Consider the following 19,467-nt stretch of genomic DNA (forward strand, 5'->3'; position numbering starts at 1 on the left):
TGCATGAGTGTGTGTGTGTGTGTGTGTGTGTGTGTTGTTTTTAAAATCACCAAGGTGCAGTATAGTTCAGGTAAAAGCAAGTATGTTCTCTAATATCAATTTGCCATATTATAGTTTGGGAGGATCATAGTCTGAAAGAAATAGCAGTGTGTGTGTGTGTGTGTGTGTGTGTGTGTGTGTGTGTGTTGTACAACAGGAAATGTGTTTACTTGAACAATGTCTCTCCTCCCCCCTTGTCACTGGTCACATTTGGAGTTATATTATGATTCTAAAATACTGAGCATCATATCACATTTTGAAGTTTTTATTTTTCACAGGTCAAATGGGAAAAATATGTTCTCTTCTTCTGGAACTTCAGTTTCTGGTCGCAAGATAAAGACTGCTGTTAGACGCAGGAAATAAATGTCACAATGGTGTTATACACACGTTTTAACAAAAGCTGTCGTCCCGCTTTTAGATACTGGATTGTACTATGTGCTGGAGTTATCAGAAGTCAAATCTGCCTAAGGACTTCTTTGATTTTGGAATTATCCCCTTTCTTTCTTTACAAAAGCCCTGCCCTCACCTCTCTCCATGCCCTTTAAAAATAAATAATAAATAGACTGATGACTGATTCTTCAGCAAAAATATTTTATGATCCAGCAAATTATTCACTGATTTGGCTTAGGCTGGCTGAATTCAGGAATGGAGCCCGCTCAGTGAATGGCTTTGTATAGAACCTCTTCGTCTGCACCATTATGTGCGTTGATACGCGTTTATGGAACGCATTGATATTGTAATTATATCTGACGAATTCTGTATAGATTAGAGGATGTTGAAATGAATGATTTCTATGCTGAGTTTGTGCTGGTGTATGTGTGAAGTGAGTGAGTTGGGTGTATTGTGCACTAAAATTTTCTGATAGAGGAAGCCTGATTAAAGAATGGTTCATGCTAAGGACTTGTTAGATCTAGTTCCTTCTCCACTTAATAATTATATGCTATTTCTATATTTTCATTCTTCTATCACCTGTCTTGCCTTTTCCATTATTTTATTATGAGACTTGTGTAAATACAATTTTGTTTCTGTACTTTTTTGGCATAACATAAATCTGTGAACTTGAAATTTTAATTTTGTGTTAGAATTTTTTTGTTGTTGTTTGTTTAGTCTTGTCTCAGATTTTATTATGTAAATCCCATTATTCAAAGTTGCCTAAATCCATTTGGAAATCTTTAAAAAAAAATTGGGGATTCTTAAAGTGAATTTATTGGCTTTTCTGATCCAGTTTTGTTTGGACCAAAAACCAGTATTGTACAAAGTATTAAGCATATATTTTTATATTTACTGAAATGGACTGTGGTGACTTTGGATAATAAGGAAAAGTTTAATATTAAAGCCATGTTTATTACAGTATAATTAACATGTTAAACCATGGGATAAATGCCATCAATAAAAAATTGTGAAATCCTTTTTGTTCTAGTGTTAACTCTGGAAGGGAACCTTTTTATAAAGGTTAATAATGGTCAGTTGGAAGATAAATTTCAGAGAATGCTTTTAAGTGATTTGGATAACTCCCAAGTGAATGGGAAAGTGTCTGAATTTACAACATATTGAAGGTACCTGCTTTTCATCTGGTGCTAGGAATCTTGCCTATTTTGCATATAAATTGACATACCTTTTTAAAAGTTGGAAATAAACACAGTCATTTCTGTTTGTACTTGTATCTTCCTTGATAGGTGACTAGACACTGAGTTTTTATTGAGTTCTTGTAGATACATAGCCAGAGCAGCCCACAGAAACTTCAGTGGTCCTTTTGTGTAATGTTTTTTCTGATTATTTTACTTAATTTTTAAAAAATTAGATTTCTGTGGTCCATAAAAGAGCTGAAGGGGGCAACATTTGGTAATTTTATTCTTCAGTTTGAATGCACAGTTATGTTGTGCTGACTTCTATTTTGCTGAATTTCTGGTTGAGGTGTAAATTCAGAACTTTAAAAATGTTTAGCTTTTTGGTGTGTGTGTACAATGAAAATATATTTTTTCCTATTAAAAATATCTTAGGCCATCATCAAATGCTGGTTTTGGGGTAGAAGTTTTGTATTTATAATGCACATTTGACATGGTCCTGTTTGTGGGCAAACTGGTGGTTAAGGTTGGAAGAAGTAAACTGAAATTTGTGGTTTTATGAAAAGGTAATGCCTAACTAAGTTGCAGGTCTGTTCATTCTCAGCCATTCTTCAGGCCCATACGGATGGGAATTTTAGGCTTTCTACTCTGGGAAAGGTTTTTCATAAGAAATGTGCTAGAAAGGTTTTCTTTTACTTAAGTACCTTTTTATTTTCTTTGTAAAGAAGTGACTGAACCATCCTTAAAGTGGCTTTTCTTGAAAATGAAATCTTCTGGCCCCCAAACTGAAGTGTACAGGGCTGTGTTCAGCACTGTGACTCGTGTTTTCCGTCTCTGGTGGTAATTCCCCGGCTGCACGTGGCAGCTCTGTAGGGTGCGTTCGTGGGAGCAGCTCTCACTTCAGCCTGTCCTTACTCAGGCTCGGCACGGGCATCTCCTTACCAGACCGGCTCAGGCTGTAGGCGCGCTTCTGACCCACCCCGTGACACTGACAGCAGCCTTGGGCCGGCTAGGGCTGTATGCTCCATACACAAGTGAAAATTGACTGTGGAAGGGGGTAAGCAGGACAAGGAAACAGTTATTAGCCCACTTTTTATGCTGGAGCAATGAATTGTTTTTTTAAAATGTGTTTTTATTAATTTGAGGGGGAGAGAAACATCGATTGGCTGCCTCCTGCATGTCCCCTACTGGGGATCAAGCTCACAGCCCAGACATGTGCCCTGACCAGGAACTGAGCCTGCAGCCTCTTGGGGCGTCGGGGGACGCCCAGCCAACTGAGCCGCACCAGCCAGGGCGAGGAGAAATTGTTTCTGTCTGAAAATAACCTCTGAAGGGAGAAAAGCCTGCAGAAAGGTTGAGAAATCAGGTATGTTTATATAATTTGGTCAGTATGACAGGAGTGTCAGTTCTTACTGAATGTACATCGATATAACTTGTTTCAAATGTGTATTCTAGGACCTCCTCATCAGAGATTAATTCACTGGGTCTGGGGCGGGTCCAGAAGTATGCACCATTAAATAAGCATCTGCAGGACTTGCCACATTGAGAGCTTGGTGGTTTAGAGTAATTTATGATTTCACGCATTAAGAACCCCGACAGTGGAAAAATTTGTAAGCTAGCTGCTTAGTTTTTTCTTTCTCCTCACCTGAGGATATGTTTTTACGGATTTTAGGGAGAGAGAGAGACATTGATGTGGGAAACATCGATCAGTTGCCTTACGCACCTGTACCAGGATCAAAAACCTGCAACCTAGGTACCTGCCTGATGAGGAATTGAACCCGCGCCTTTTGGTGTACGGGGCGGTGTATCAACCAACCCGGCCTCCTGGCCTGGGCTAGTTGCTTACTGTTACAAGCTCTCCCCTGAAATTGTGTTTAGATTTTATTTGAAATAAAAGTGGACTAATTTTAACCATTTATAATCAAGCCTTACACTTTCTGGTTTAGCCTGGGAAGAATTTGTATTTGCTTTAATTGTATTAGACATGCGTCGCTTAACCTGGGGCTGTGTTGGAGCAGTGTGTCATTGGGCGGTTTTGTCGCCGAGCAAACGTATTGTAGCGCACAAACCTAGGTGGCTGAGCCTGCTACACACCAGCCTATTGCTCCTAGCTACAGACCGTGACAGCGCGCTACTGTGCTGAATCCTGCAGGCAGCTGTGCTGTGACGTGGCTTCGGCTGTCTTACTAGGCAGTGGGAATTTTTCAGCTCCATCATAATAGGGGACCACTATTGTACATTTGGTTCATTGTTGACCGAAACATTACGCAGGACATGACTCCATGTCATTTCCTAGGCCTGTTTATGTATCAAGTTTGAAACTCAATGGAAATTTTCAATGACTAGCCTGTTTAATGAAAACTGACACATTTAGTATAAAATTGAAGAAATGTGTTGGGTCCAGCTATACACACCAGCTGTATAACCAGGTCAGCACCTGTTTCCTTGTAATATGGCAACTTTTATAAACTTGCCTCAAAAGTAAACTCTCGTTCCACAATGTGTAGTTTGTGGCTGGGGTCCTAACAGCACATAGTCTACAGGACTCGGACCAGGCCATAGTTTAGCTACATTTAAGTTTATCCTTCATTATCTTTGTTCTTGAAGAACCTGTTTTGTATTCTGTCGTCTAGATTTGTCAAGCTTAGAATAGGAAATGCTTGTAAGATTAGGAGGTTTAAACTGCCCAGCTGAGTCATTTACTAGCTGTGACTTGAATTTCTGGTTCCTTGTGTAATATGGGTGGTTACTCTCTGCACGATAGTTGGGATGGTTAACCACTTTAAGATAGGATTAGTTTAACATTAAGCTTAACCATCTACAGGTAACTTTTGAATGACTTGCTAAAAGGATATATCCCAGAAAGTGGGTGATGATTTTGAAAGCACTCCAGTTGACTGCTGTAGTCCCTCCTGAAGGGAGAAACATGTATTTGGAAGGAAGTTCTACCTTGGAAGGTTCTAAAGCAAAGAAACAGGCAAAACACAAAATCATTGGTGACCAAGTATTTATTGAGATGAATACAAATTGGTGGCATACAAATTATTAAAAATAGAATGCTGTATTTATTTAAAGGTAGGCCTTCAGATACTGCTTGTGGGTCAAGCCCTACTATAATGGCTGCAAGGAAATATGCGGTTTGAAATGAAGAACTTATCCCAGCCACGTACATGTAAAGATTTTCACCTTTGGTATGGGGGGTGGGAAATGGAAAGTAATTGAAATGATGCTTGTCAGATTTTAGGAATACTGTTATTTTAAAAATATTCTTCATAAACAATAGCCTGGGATAGGTGTACAATGAAAATATTTAATGCCCCTATTCCTCTCAAAAAGCTTTTATTCCCAAGTAGCAAATTGTTTAATTTTCAACTCCTTACCTTCCTTTTGTTGGAAATATGCGTTAATGAAACACAAGGGAACATTTTTCTTTTAGTTAGAACAATTTTTACCACTATTTGAAACAAAAATACACTGAAGACTTATTTTTCTAATTTAGACAAAATGGCCCTCAAATGTAATACATTTTCCCCCAATCCTAAATATTTGGGTAAAACTGGATGGTAAATGTTTAGGTAGAAAGAAGTAACTTCTGAACTGGTCCTCCTCAAGTACCATGCGTTGGGCATATTTTAAAGTAAAGGCTTAGTATCCCAAAAAGTGTTGGCTTTATTTCTGCGGTCACAGATTAGTCTAAGAGCAAGGCCTGCCATCACGCACGCGCACCTGCTGTAGGCCCACCGCGAGTGGCAGTGAGACTTGCTCAAGGGGAACCTGGACTCAGCTTACCTTTGGTAACAGGTACTGAGATTTCCTAGATGCTGAAGTTAACTGTTCCGTGGTTTTCTATGGGGCATATTCACCGAAATAGCACTCTCACTTAGCTTGGCGCCTAAGTTTTGCTTCATTATTTGCTTATGTTGTAAAAGCGATGAATAATGTTTGTACTGTGAAGACAACTTTGCCTTTTCAGACTAGAGCTTCAACATGAGAATTATACTCTGACACAGAAAATCCGCATTTGTATAAATGACATATACGAAATAGGGAGTACTGGAAAGAGGGATTCTCCACTCCTCACAACTCCCAGAGAAAAAATGGCTCCTCCTGCCTCCCCATTGTTTTGTCACTTTTTTCAATTATTTTGGAATCAAAATCTCTTTTCCCCAGTGTGGAATTCATACGTAGAAACAGACTTGGATTTTTTTTTTTTGTAAAAGCAGACAAAATAATACTATATAGAGTTATATAGTATAACTTGAATCCTGAGGTGGATTTAAATACACCCACATAGATGTACAATGTTTTAAGTATAACAAATTAAACTGGACTACTTGTTTGCTTTGTTATACTAAATAAAAATAGCCTAGATAGTAAGCCATCCAATATCTGAGAGGAAGTAATACAGTAAAGGTAAATTCCACAGTTACATAACTGAAGGACATTTCAACTTGAATTCCCAATCAGTGGCAAAAATAGTGTATATACACTAAAGTGGTAAGTTTATGTAACATTTCCTAATTCCTAGTCTAATAAAATTTTAGTTTTATTTTTTACTGTGAAGGGCCATAACGCCTTCCCAGAGGCTACAAGTGAATGATCTTTTTAATACTATGATACACTTAACTGACAGGCTTTCTGTGATGAGTTTAATATAAAATTATTTTGAAAAACATGGTTTATGCAGTTTTACAACAAAGGGTATTAATAAGGATACTGTTATGGTTTCTATAACCATTAAATGTGAATGTTTTCACAGTTTTAAATATAAAAGAAAAGCCCACTTTAAAAATTGATACAGTGATAGTAGACATGTCTTCCATTTGCTAGTAAGACCAAAATTAAACCTAGATTGACCCTTTAAGCAATCTAATTTTGAACTGTCCAACACAGTTTAGTGTTTTGTTCTGTTTTGGAAAACAATATCAGAGTTAGAGAAAATGCCTAAGAAACAAAACTTTTAGTTTAGGTGTATCTCAACACAGCAAACTGGGTTGTGTAACAAAAGCACACACACACTTGAAACTCCACAACTCTGCTTCAACAGAAAAATAAATTAAAATGGCAATACACAAAGTGATACTTTGCTTAACATTTCCCTCAAAACATAACCCATGGCGGGCCCAAATTACAAGCTTTTGGATCCCAGAACCAAAGAACTTAGGATAAAGTCTGGAAATGCTACTCTTCCTTAGAACAGTCCATAATGGGAAAATTGCTAATATTTCACAGGTTATTAGTATTTAATCATGAAATACTCATTATTTAACTTGGTGTTTCAAAATTTATAGAACTATATGAAATGTAAAAGGAAACTAGTGTGTAAATATCCTGAGTGTATAGAGAAGTTATAATCAGAACACTGAAAAGCACTAATACTTCATGCTGCACACATACTGGGAATATTGTTTTACAGTAAATATTGCAACTGTTTGATGGAAGTAATTTCCCCCCACATATTTATAGTTTGATTTAGGGCACTGAAAATACTTGCACATGAATTTTAAGTTAGATTTACAGTGAAAATTACCCCCCCCATTAAAAGCAATCACTAACTTAGCTTTTCTTTAAAAGTCAGTGTTAATATAGCAATATGACAATACTTTTTCATCATCATGCAAAACTTTGCCCCAAAATACATGTTGAAGCATTAAGAATAGTTGTAAAGTTACATCAGTCCCATAGTAAACTGCAGTACAGGTTTTAAAACTTTAGGTAAGGGAACTGCTAGGCCTGCCTCTCTTGCCCCTTTTTCTTGCAGCTAAGTCACCACCTCCTGGGATGGGAGATAAGTGGATTATCAAATTTGTGTTCCCACTCCCCCCAAAAAGCAAAGACAACACCTTCCCCAAGAAGTGTTAACTAAAAGAGGAATAATGTGTTTACAAAACACAACTGGACATTTTCCATCATTTTGGGATAAACCAAAATAAATTTTTAAAGTTTCATTTGGAGATTTCAAAGCTGAAAATGTTTTCGGCAAATTCTGATGCCTTAGATCTTAGTATATATATTGTCCATTGTTGATTATGAAACCACTGGCCTTCTTTTTGATCTAAAATTTTAACACTTGAATTCAACAGGTTTTTCTTCTGGAAAAGTTCTTTGGCATTCAAGTAAAAATACTTTCAGCATAGTCACCTGTATCACACTGGAGCAACTGCTTTAATTTCTAAATCATCAATTAACGTAGCCCAGGAATACTGACGGCCTTGAAACATAATTGAGTCTTGTCATTATTCCAGAAAGTATGGAATTCAGGACTTTTGGGGGCATCATCTAACCCCATTTCTTTTTACCACAATGGTTCCTGCTACAATGTCATAGGCTGTTCGATTATGCTGAAAAAACAGCAGTGTGATGAAAGCAGGGAAAAAAGAAGCAATGGAAAAATTCTTGATCAAAGCTCGTATAGTGGACCTAAAAATAAAAAATGAAGCAAAAATCATATAAACTGTAGACACACCACATATAGATGAATATTATACTATCGAGTCCAAAATATGTATTTAAACCATTCCAAGTATAGTTGAGAGAAATTTTACCTCTGAAATCTGAGTTATTTTCAAGTATATTATCAAACCACCTCAGCTAGTTCTAAAGACTTCATCAACATAAAAGACTAGGAATTTCACATGAAAAACAGTAATATATCTTACAATATGAACTAAAGTTTATGGTATTTCCTAGTATTTTGCCAGAAGGAAACTATTCCCATTACTTACCTTTTCTATAGTCACTCATTCCTGTTTTTACTATCTTCTAAACTGAGTGTGTTTACTGTAGTCTCATTTTCTACCTTCCATGAAGCACTAGTATTTAAAATTACTCTATATTTTACCAGCTCTTTTCTTTGTGGGATCTTGTGATTTAAAAAAGCTTTGCTTTCAACAATAGCTTAGGATGGAGAATTATCCTACTGTTAGATTTCTGCCTTTTAGCACATTCAAAGGCTATATAGAAAGGCACAGTGGCTAAGAGTGGGCTCTGGATCCAGACTAGTTGGTTTCAGATCCACGTTCTAGGAATCACAAGTTGTATTCCACATCTGTAAAAGAGGTAAGTGTACATATAGTACCTAGCTTACAAGGTTGTTAGGATTTAATTAGTTAATACACACTGTTTTTAACAGCTTATGAGTTGCTCAATAAGCAGCCATTATTGATGTTCATTAACAGTAGTAGCCAGGATTATTATGAGCACAAAAATTGTAAGGAAATTTTGAGTATGTCAGCACAATCAAGTCCTCTAGAATTTCTTGTTCATACTTCTTTATATTAACAATCTAGCTCTGAATCATTCTAGCAGCAGTTCCAACCAGTATCTTGTTTTGTTCAAATGATTACCACCTACTCACCTCCACAACTTCCATTATCACTAATCTGTACCTTGCCCCAGAGGCAGACGCTAACAGTATTACAAGCAGGATGCATGCACGTACAGTTACCGGAACTCATTGCCTATTGAAGATGGGATGATGACAGGTACGACCAATGTAAGCTGAGAGCAGATCAGTAACTGACCCAATAGCCACAGGTCTAGAGAATAAAAAAGTCAGGGCCTGGAGCACTGACACAGATAGCACCGATACCCAAATCATCCTTTCATTCTTGTGAATTACAATTCATAAAATTATTCTCTTGAAAATGTATACCGAAAAAGGGTCTACAATCATATAACTAAAAAACACGCAACCTTTGTTTTAAACTTAATGTAAGCCCATTTACTATAGTATGCCGTGAAGAAAAAATACCAACATCCTAAAAATACTATATTAAATGGTATAACTTATGAACTATATTGATTATTCAAAATTTAAAATTTTAATAAGAACATAGTAGATTAAGAAAAGAACTTACGTTGTAATGCTAACATTTGAGGAAGGAATCACTAAAACCCGACTTGGTGCAATAAGCACTGATGTATCACATGTCACAACTCGAAGCCCCAGCAGAAACTTCCCTGGGGTAGCTCCTCCTGCTCCCCAAATGCAAATTATCTAAGGAAAGAAGGATAATTTAAAAGTAATTTACTAGCTCAACCATGCCAATTTTCATTTTTAAAAAACTGATTTCAGAGAAAGAGGAGGGAGGGGAGAGAGGAGAAACATTAATTTGTTCCACTCATTCATGCATTCATTGGTTGTTTACTGTCTATGCCCTGACTGGGGATTGAACCCACAACCTTGGTATATTGGGGTGACCCTCTAACCAACTGAGCTAACTGGCCAGGATTCAACTTCATCAATTTTAAAGGTAAGCTTTCCTGCCTTATTATTCATGCTTTAAAAATTTCAAGTTGAAGGAATTTCACAGAATACTCAAAGGTTAACCTTTTAATGCTTATTTCTGAAGGTATTAGAGAACATCTTTAATACTACCAGTGATCTACTGTCATATTTCTCTATGAGCCAGTTGTTTCTATGGAAAAACACATTTCCAGTTCCACACAATTTACAAGTACATCTTTGGACCATGAGACTAAAATATATTACAAAGAAATTATAAAATGTCTTCACTTAGAATGTTTTCTTATTTATCAATTTATTTTTTAATCCTCACTCGATATGTTTTACTGACTTTAGGAAGAGGGGAAGGAAAGGAGGGGTGCAGAGGGAGGGGGAGAGGTAGAGAGAAACATAGACAGGTTGCCTCCCATACACACCCCCACCACTGGGGACTGAACCCAAAACCTAGGTTATGTGCCCTGATGGGGAATCAAACTGGCAACCTTTCAGTGCACGGGACAATGTTCCAACCAAATGAGCCACACCAGTGGCCAGGGTAGAAAGTTTTGTTTTTTTAACTTGAAAAGTTTTATGTTAGAAAATTTAGAAAAAATAGACATTTGACGAATACATGACGAATACATGAATAACTAAATTTCCATTAGTTGTTTTTGTCTTGGGCTGATAATCTAAAATTAGACAAATATTAATATTTGCTGAGCAGCTTACCTCATAGAAACAAACTAGTAATCTGTATATTAGAGCCACAACCATCATTTTCTGCAAGTCTTCCATTGATGTGTCTTCATCTATTTCTTCTATTATATAATGCATAGCAAACTTAGAGATATCCCTACACAAAATAATAGTTTTGGGTTATAAAGAATTAGTTATCAGAGCAGTTGCATTGATTTTTCCCCCATTAGTGTTAGTTATAAACTTTATTTCAAATTCAAAACTAATCTTTTTGTTTCCAACTATCTAGTTTCACAAAACATTAGCTTATTTAACAAACAGGCAGCATTATTACGAGCAGGCACCGTACTAGCCCTGGGAATATAATGAATGAATTCAACATGGTCTCTACTTTCATGGAGATTCTAGCCTAGCAGGGAAAGGAGAACAGTAAGTGATAATAAAGTGAGATGAAGAGTTGTGATAGAAAACCATGTGTACTATAGAAACACACACCAGGTACCAGGTACATTTAACTTGTGAAGCTTCCCAGAAATGACATGTAAGCTGAGATCTGAAGGATGAAGTTAGCCAGACTAATAAGGGAGAAGTTTCAGAGAGAGACTAACAAGGGAGAAAACCTTGGAGCAAGAAAGTGATGGAAGCTATAAGCAGTTTGGTATGGCTCATATATTAAGTATGAGAGGTAACAGTGATTAGGAAATAAGGGCATCTTAAAGTTAAACCATATGAAGATAAGACTTGATCCTGATGGCAGTGAGGAACTACTGAAGGAAGGGTTTTAAGGCAGGAAAGGAGCAGAATCAATTTATGATCTCTTTGGTTTTATATCACAGACTGGATTGAGATAAAACAGGAAACAGGAGACTTTTACTATAATACAGGCAAGGCATGGCAATAACTGGACTAGGGAGAAACAATGATGATAAAAATGGTCTGGGTTGAAGGCTATTCAGGAGGTTCAACAGAAAGGAGCTGGTACGGGGATATGTAGAGGGTAGGAGAGAAAGAGAGAGGAAGGAGTCACAGTAACTCAGGTTCCTGGCAAGAGCCCTGAAATTTGACTCCAAGGGTTTGTATCTTGATTCTGTCACTTATTACCTTTGTAACTTTGTAAATTCTGGGCTTAACTTCTTGTAAACCCAAATTTCAATCTCTATAAAATGGAGGTATTAACAGCTCATACTGGTGATAAGATTAAGAATCCATATAAAGAGGTGAGCTCAATGCCTAGCATACACAGAGTGCTTAGGGAGTGATAATTACTACCATGATTATTAATGTGAAAGGAGGATTATTCAAACAAGTGGCTCACTTTGCAGTTCACTTGGGACTTTCCTGATAATATAAGCAATCCTATTTGGAAATGCCACCTACCTGATTATTAATAGTTCATCTTCCAAAAGCTCTTTATGCCTAGTAAGAGGGAAATGAGTTCTGCCTGAGAAAATAGTTGAATCAAATCAAACCAAGGTTGGGGACTCCTTTTACCTACTTTTGATGGGTGAGAGTCCTATGGATTTGGCAGGATTTGTTATTCTATTCTCTTTTTTGTAGTTATTTTCTGCAGTGTTATTCTCTTTTTTGTAGTTATTTCTTAAAACTAACAAAATAAAATCTCACAAAACTATAAAGAAATCATGACACTGGCAAACAGATTATCCATAGTCACGTGCAGGCATAAATAGAATTTAACAAAATGAGATCTCTCAATAGGTTTTAATAAACCTTTCTGCAAATAGTCTTAACTTACTTTATTCCACTGAGGTGCATAATGCTTAAGACAATCGTTGCTTTTATAAAGAAGAGAATAAAGAAATCCACCATCTCTGCCATAAATCTGTGGGCCAAGGATGGAATAATATACTCTCTGCCTGTAAATTAAAAACACACACAAAACGTTAGGAAAACCAATCATTTCACAATCATTACCCAGCTTGGAATCCAAGCTAGGTAAACAAATGGGTAATGTAAAGTCAAGGTACAGCTTGCTAATAAAAAAAACATATTTACAACTTTGCTACAATCATTGGCATTGACTCCACCAATAGTACATGTTATTAAAATATAGCAACACTAACTACTCCACTATTCAGGAATAGTTTAAAGTTTGTTTTCACCTCAATGTTTAAAAAGTAATTTCCCAGATACATTTAATTATTTAAGGTACTCAATGCATTTCGCTAGGGACTCAAATGAAGAGAATTCAGGTGATTGCAGGTCTGGCACAAAATTAAGTATTTTTTAGTAAAAACCAAGGTTAAGTATAGACAATTAGTACAAAGTAAATCCCTGTGGTTCATTTAGTCTTGCTTTCTACGTAATAAATCAGTCATACTAAATTCTGAATGGGATCAAATTCAGGAACTAATTCTAGTCCCATAGATCTGTAGCTGAATAAACAGCAACTAAATGATAAACTAAAAAGTGTAACTAATGCAAAATATTCTAATTCCCATACAGAAGTAAACAGACAATACAAAGATCATTTAGCTAGGCCCAGTCAAAGGTTCATAACTCCATTTGCATCAATTTCCTTTTATATCCACCTGTACCTGATATAAAGTAATTCCACTGTACCTAATATAAAGTAATATAGAATGATTAATTCTATATTACACATTCTATAATACATAGATAATATGTAATAAATCCACGTCTGGGTTATTTCCAAGCATTACTGTCAACCCCCCCCGCCCCGCCCCCACGTAGGTTTGCCAGCTGAGAATTAGGCTTTGAACCTCATTCTCCACAGCGTGTTAATCAAGAGGAGGATCTGAGGAGCAGAAATTTCTTTACACGCGGAAACGACTAGTCCCAGGGCTGAGGGAATCAATTCGGAGTGCCAGGTCTAAAGGAAGAAACTGTGCAGCCTCTCCGTCCACTCCGGGAGCCTAAGGCCTGGGCAAACGACAGCTGAAGCCCGGGAGAAACACCATTCGGAGGAGCACTAGCAGCTGCCCGCGTGAAAAGCGAGCCGGCTCGTCCCCGCAGGCAGTTCCCGAAGACCCTTCTGCTCCGCCCAACCTCTAGCTCGCGCTCCTCACCTGCCTGGCGCCCGGCGTCGCTTGGGGTTCGCGAAGGGGCGGCGGATCCTACCCTCGTTCCTGGGGCTGCCCGGACGGACCCCTGAACGTGGGGAGCCCGGGGTCCCAGGCCCGCGACTGCAGCAGGAGCGGTGACGCCGGGAGCCGCCCCCAGGCCGGGCCCCGCGGCCGCGGCGCTCAGGAAGTAGAAGGGGCTGTAATAGCCCAGCTGGAGGGGCGGCGGCGCCCCGGCCTGGGGGGCGGCGCCGCCGCCCGAGGGGTAGCTCGGCGGGGGCAGCTGCGGGCTGCAGTAGGCCGGGAAGGCGGCCAGGCAGCTGTGCCAGGTGAGGTAGCCGCAGTAGGACTGCCACAGCCACTCGTGCACCTGCCGCGAGTACTCGCGAGCGCTCAGCCGCGCCGGTTTCTCCCGCGGCGACGCGGCCTCGGGCGCCTCGCAGCCCGCCGGCTCCCGCAGCCCCGCACCGGGATCCGACACCGCCTCCTCGCGCTTCAGGGGCTCGCGCGGCCGCTCCGACTCCTCCGCGGCCGCCGCAGTGGGAGGGAGGCCTGCGGCTGGGGGCCGGCCCGGGGCCTGGGGTTCGGCTTGCGGCCCGTCCTGGGGGCGTGGGGCGGCGGCGGAGGGAGGGCCCCTCAGGGAAGGAACGAGTTCGTGGTCCCCCCCGCCGTCGCCCTGCCCCGGAGGGCGGCTTCGGGCCTCCTTCGGCCCCTCTGCCATCGTCGTCTCAAGAGCACCCTCCGCGGCTTGTCACCGCGCCGTCTCCCTTCCCTGCTGGCCCCTCCCCAACTGCCCGGTCGCCACCGCAGCAGCCACAGGCGTCAACAATCCGCCACCGGAAGCGGAAACCCCGCCCTTCGCGGCGTGGCCGGCCGGGGGCGGGGCGAGCGGCGCGGGAAGGGGAGAGCGCCGGCGGGCGGCGCCGCGCTGCCGGAGCCCTGGGCGCGCAGGTTGCTGGGCGCGGGCCGTTCCCGCCCGCCGACCCCCGCTCCGTAAGGTTTAATGAAGTCCAGGGTCGGAGGCCTCTCCGGATAGTCCCACGGGATGTGGACGCAGGCAGAGACTTGCCTGGAGAGCCCCGGGTCGCGTCGCCTATCCTGCTAGGAGCCTCCATAGTTTGGCCCTGTGGGCACAGGGTTTGCTGCTTATTTCCGCTGCAGTCCTTCCAGTCGACTGGCCCTTGGGCTCCTTGTACTCCAGGTGATACAGGACCGATCCCCTTAAGGAATTACCAGACTAAACCGGGACATTTGTGAGAGTCTGGCGCAGCTGCAGAGATTTTCCTTGTAAGACGAGGGAGGCGGTATTGTGCTGGTTTGAGAGCTGGGCTCGGCCTGTCCTTTCACCTGTGCCCGTGCTGTGGCCAGAGGCCTGCTACTCCAGCCAAACCGCGCCTTTCCCGACCCAGAGTCTCCACCTTGGGTGCCTTTTCCTTTATTTTCGGTGAAGGCAAGACCCTTCATCTCGCAGGGCTCGCGGGCCTTTTCTGAGTACTCCAGTCCAGGCATGAGTTCCCCTTCTTCCCAAGTATATGTAGCACCTTGTATATTTATATGTTAATACACTTTCCTGTGTCCTTGAGTTGACTGAGCGGTAGCGATACGTGTGTTGGTGGTGAGAAGGGCACCGGGTGTTAGAGCGGGGTCCTGTCAGACCTTGGTGTAGCAACCTGTGTACTTGAGCTCTGGCTAAGAACGAATTTAGAGCCAAGACCCAAACTATCAAAGAAGGTTAATTTAGAAAGTCACAGAAGTAGAAGTAGTGAGCTGTAGAAGAAATGGGCTTAGGAAACAAGCTAGAGAGGCAAAAGAAGGGGCCTTGGAGCTCAGGGGAGAGAAATGTGAAGGCAGTGAGCCCAGGAGTAAGGAGAGAGGAAAGGTGTGGGAGCACAGCGGGGTCCTCCGCAGCTGAGGGCTCTTCAGGGTGGGGATTTTAGGGGCGGTCCTGGGGAGGAAATCAATAGAATATTCATCAGCTTCCCAGGTGTGTTCTTTTTGCGTGGTGGTCTCCCCTGATTGGTCGGCACCAGGGCCCGGGGTCATTACTCAGTGCAGCTGGTCCTGAGGTCACCATGGCACCCCTTTTCTTGTTTTGCTGCTTCTCTGGGCCTGGAGCTAAAATACAACTGATGGTATCCCTACTGGTCAATGCTTAAGAGAGTAGTCGCACAAGGGCTTGCAGGAGGGCCCTATGAGGCTATTCTGCCGCCCCTTGTTCTCCTCTAAGGGGGTCTATCACATGACTACCAACATGCCAGGGGAGGAAAGGTCAGGGAAGGGTCTGAAGCTCATAGCCAGCATATGAAAGGTCACAGGGCCTAAACCACATCTCCAGTGCTATGGTAGGGGAGGAAAGGCTGCCCTGGGTGGCAAGGTCCTTGTTTTCTGAGTTTTGCCTGTTGCTAGGCACCTGCCGGGCCCCGCCTGCTTTCTGTACCTTCTGCTCATGTCTATTTAACTACCTACCACATATGTACCATACAGAAGACCTACAGAGGCTGAGTACTTTGTGTGTACTTGTTAATAAGGTTGCATCCTTAATTAACTTTGCTCTGGGAGAGAGAAAAGTACAAGGTATAACTTTTTGCCCTTAAAATGCTAATGATTTGGTTAAAGGGAAGGACTTCGCCTGGCTGGCTTGGTTCAGTGGTTGAGTGTTGACCTAGGAACCAGGAGGTCATGGCTTGATTCCTGATCAGGGCAGATGCCCTGGTTTCGGGCTCGATCCCCAGTGGGGGTTGTGCAGGAGGCAGCCAATCAATGACTCTCTCTCATCATTGATGTTTCTATCTCTCTCTCCCTCTCCCTTCCTATCTCTGAAATCAATTTAAAAAAATTTTTTTAAAAAGGGGAGGACTTTGATGAAACATTTGAAGACCTATTTAAGAAAATAAGAGTATAATATGAATCCAAAATAAGGGAAAGATCAAGGTAGCCTATAGGTAGAAAGGTTACCCTTACAAATTTGGTTTTAAAAATCAACAGTGAGGAAATTGTAATGTTTAAACAAACAAGCATTCCAGGTTTGGGTAGTGAGAAGCAGGAACAAAGAAATGAAGATGGCATGAAATGAGAGTGAAATATTGTGCTTATTGGAGACATGGACTTTGTTTTGAACACCACTGATTATATAGTAGCTGGCACAGTGCCACCCACATAGTAGACATTTAATCAGGACTATTGGTTACACATCAGAAATCCAATTGCAACTGGTTTGATGAAGAAAATCATAAGTGAATTTATTGACTTGCATAATTAAAAACTACAGGAGTAGTTTAGGTTTAAAAGATAGGTACTTACAGATAATCAAACAATAACTTCAGGGGTCACTTCTTTTTTCCTTTCTCTGACTTTTTTTCTTTCTCTGACTTTGAGAAAAGTAAGAGTGTTTCTGTTTTAGAGATTAAAAAACTAATTTTAATTTGCTTAAGCAAAAATATATTTTTTTACGTTATGTAACCAACAAGTTAAGAGATTCTACATTTAATAGGCATTTCAAAAGAGAGGCAAAGTTCAAAAAAATAATGGCCAATAATTTTCTAGAACTGAAGAAAAATAACTCTTTAGATTGAAGAAACACAAATCTTGAGAAAATAACATGCAATGTGATGAATTTAAGCAAAGAGAAAAATTTGATAATCTTAAGAACAGCAGTTAAAATATAAGCTACCTACAAAGAAATGGCATTTAGACTGGAAGCCAAATTTGCAAAAATAAAAATATATGCTGAAGATAGCAGAAAATACATATTACGGAGGGGAAACTATTGATACCCTAGAATGTTATAACCAATTGAGTTATCACTCTTGAATGAGGTTGTGATATAACGCACCACTGCAAATTCAAACAATATCATGATCAACCCTAGGCCCTTTCCATCACACTCAGCTAAGGGTTAAAGTCTCAGGGATGTGGAAAGAGAGTATTCATGAATCAAAATGTACATGGATTCTGGAAATGTGGTGGTACATGAGTTTTGAATCTCCATGAATCCTCACATAAACAGTATATAGTGAAACCAGAAATGCGTGGAACAACATTTGCAACAAAACTAGACAAACCCCAAATACAAATACAAACTACAAATGCAAAACTTGTACAGTGTCAATACTGAAAAAGTCCTATCAAAGCTGTAAAGATTTTAAGAAAATCATAGAGGACATGAAAGGAAAAACAGAATAAGAAAAATTCAGAAATGAAGTAACAGAATTTGGAAAATAATTAGAAAGAAAAGAAAAAATGATTTCAGGAAAAAATACTAAACTAGAAGGAACACGGGAGTAAACAAACACAATACATAGTGCCCAAACAAAATTAGAATTTGAAAATGAGATTTTTCTTAAGTCAAAAAGAAATACAGAAAGACACAGAAATGATTTGAGTGAAATGATAAATATTGAAAATAAAGAAGCCCAGCTGGGCATGGCTCAGCAGTTGAGCATCGACCTAGGATGCAGGAAATCGAGGTTTAATTCCTGGGTTGCAGGCTTGATTCCCAGTTGGGGGCATGCAGGAGGCAGCCGATCAATGATGACTCTCTCATCATTGATGTTTCTCTCTCTTTCTCCCCTTCTCTCTTTCTCTCTCTGAAATTGATAAAGATATATTTAAAAAAGAAAATAGGCAAAGAAGATCCAACATATGGATAAAGTCTCTGATAAAGAACATCAATCTAGCTAACAGAACAAATACAACACATTATAATTCAAGAGAACTTTTCCTGAAATATATATATTCGTTACATATATTCACATACATTTATATATACATATGTATATACATTTATATATACATACATTTATATATACATATGTATATATACTTGAAACCATGTTTTGAAAGAGCGCACCGTGTATCTGAAAACATTAAGAATAAACAACAACAAGATGTATTCTAGTAAAATGACTAGATTTCACATTTTGGGGGAAAAAAGACTAAAAAAATTAGATCCTGCAGAGATCTAATGAGTTAAGTGAGTTTGAGAAACATAGTCTAGAAAAGCATGGTGTATTCATCTCCTTTCCAAAATACCCATTGAAAAGAAATAAAGGAATAAAGTTGTAAACCTACAAGGCGTATGTAGTTTTGCAAGGTAGAAGGCCATTGACTTGAGGAGGAGAGGCTCGGAACTTGGAGGTATATGGAAAGTGGAAGTGAAGCACAGTGCTTACAGGAAACAGGTTAAGTAAAAGTCTGTATGCTAAATAGTGACTCCTCATCTTGAACCCCCCCCTCCACACACACAACTTTGTTCTTGAAATTCCATCAGCCAAATCTATGCCTCCAAAGCTAGATATTGAAATACTCTTCTTTTGAGAAACTGAATGGTCTCAGAGAAAACCTTCTATATGTTGCCATTTGGGGATCCAAGAACAAAAAGTTTGGTTTGCCGCTTATCTCTCTCCCCTGAAACATTCCACAACATAAAAATAAGAGGCTAATGGAAAGAAGTTTCAAAAGCAAAAGTGGAATGTGTAAATATGTTTGAGATGTGGAAAATAATAGTGATGAGCATGTGACAATTAAAAAAATAATTGCATAGATATACAGAAGCCCTCTACATCCCCCAAACATTTTTTTTTTTTTTTGAAAGAAAGGCAGTCATTAAGAGGAAAAGCAAGCCTTTCTGTGCTACCCAGAGAGTGGTCTAAACTGCACTGTTCTGAGTTCCTGTTGTAACTTAAAGAGAAAATTTCACAACGTCCGGAGCCCTTGATGTTCTGCAAAAGAAAGAGGAAGGTGTCCTCAAATTCCTGCCTCCCACTTAGGTGGCACCAACCTTGATTTTACATTATAAATCTGAAGATAACCTGGGAGAAACTTCTGCTGGCAGCGTTTGCCATTGTTGCCATTGAAAACCCTGCTGACGTCAGTGTCATTTCCCCTAGGAATACTGACC

The 19,467-nt window shown here is 40.1% G+C and overlaps 2 protein-coding genes across 3 annotated transcripts in view; one reads left to right on the plus strand and one right to left on the minus strand.

Annotated features, from left to right (window-relative positions):
- Nucleotides 1-1,449, plus strand: part of NUP153 (nucleoporin 153) — a 63,770-nt gene extending 62,321 nt beyond the window's left edge. For both annotated transcript variants that reach the window (XM_081143969.1, XM_081143970.1), the window contains exon 22: nucleotides 318-1,449. In XM_081143969.1, coding sequence (XP_081000095.1) covers nucleotides 318-402 — 85 coding nt within the window. In that variant the 3' untranslated portion in view covers nucleotides 403-1,449. The remainder of the gene's footprint in view (nucleotides 1-317) is intronic.
- A 3,145-nt stretch (nucleotides 1,450-4,594) lies between these two features.
- On the minus strand, nucleotides 4,595-14,375 carry FAM8A1 (family with sequence similarity 8 member A1). Its single transcript, XM_081145099.1, has 5 exons — nucleotides 13,575-14,375; nucleotides 12,281-12,401; nucleotides 10,561-10,684; nucleotides 9,464-9,603; nucleotides 4,595-8,024 (listed from the first exon to the last, which is right to left on the minus strand). Exons 1-5 carry the CDS (start codon nucleotides 14,287-14,289, stop codon nucleotides 7,880-7,882), a joined length of 1,245 nt encoding a protein of 414 aa, XP_081001225.1. The 5' UTR covers nucleotides 14,290-14,375; the 3' UTR covers nucleotides 4,595-7,879.
- Nucleotides 14,376-19,467: the final 5,092 nt, after the last annotated feature.

Source organism: Miniopterus schreibersii (assembly GCF_964146895.1).
Source record: "Miniopterus schreibersii genome assembly, chromosome: 8".
Taxonomy (NCBI): domain Eukaryota; kingdom Metazoa; phylum Chordata; class Mammalia; order Chiroptera; family Miniopteridae; genus Miniopterus; species Miniopterus schreibersii.

Coding starts and splice junctions, on each gene's coding strand:
- FAM8A1 (XM_081145099.1), bottom strand. CDS start 14,289: ATGGCAGAGGGGCCGAAGGAGGCCCGAAGCCGCCCTCCGGGGCAGGGC. Junction 10,685..12,280: donor ATGCACCTCAGTGGAATAAA/GTAAGTTAAGAC, acceptor TATTTTGTGTAG/GGATATCTCTAAGTTTGCTA. Junction 8,025..9,463: donor TCAAATGTTAGCATTACAAC/GTAAGTTCTTTT, acceptor TTTTATTTTTAG/GTCCACTATACGAGCTTTGA.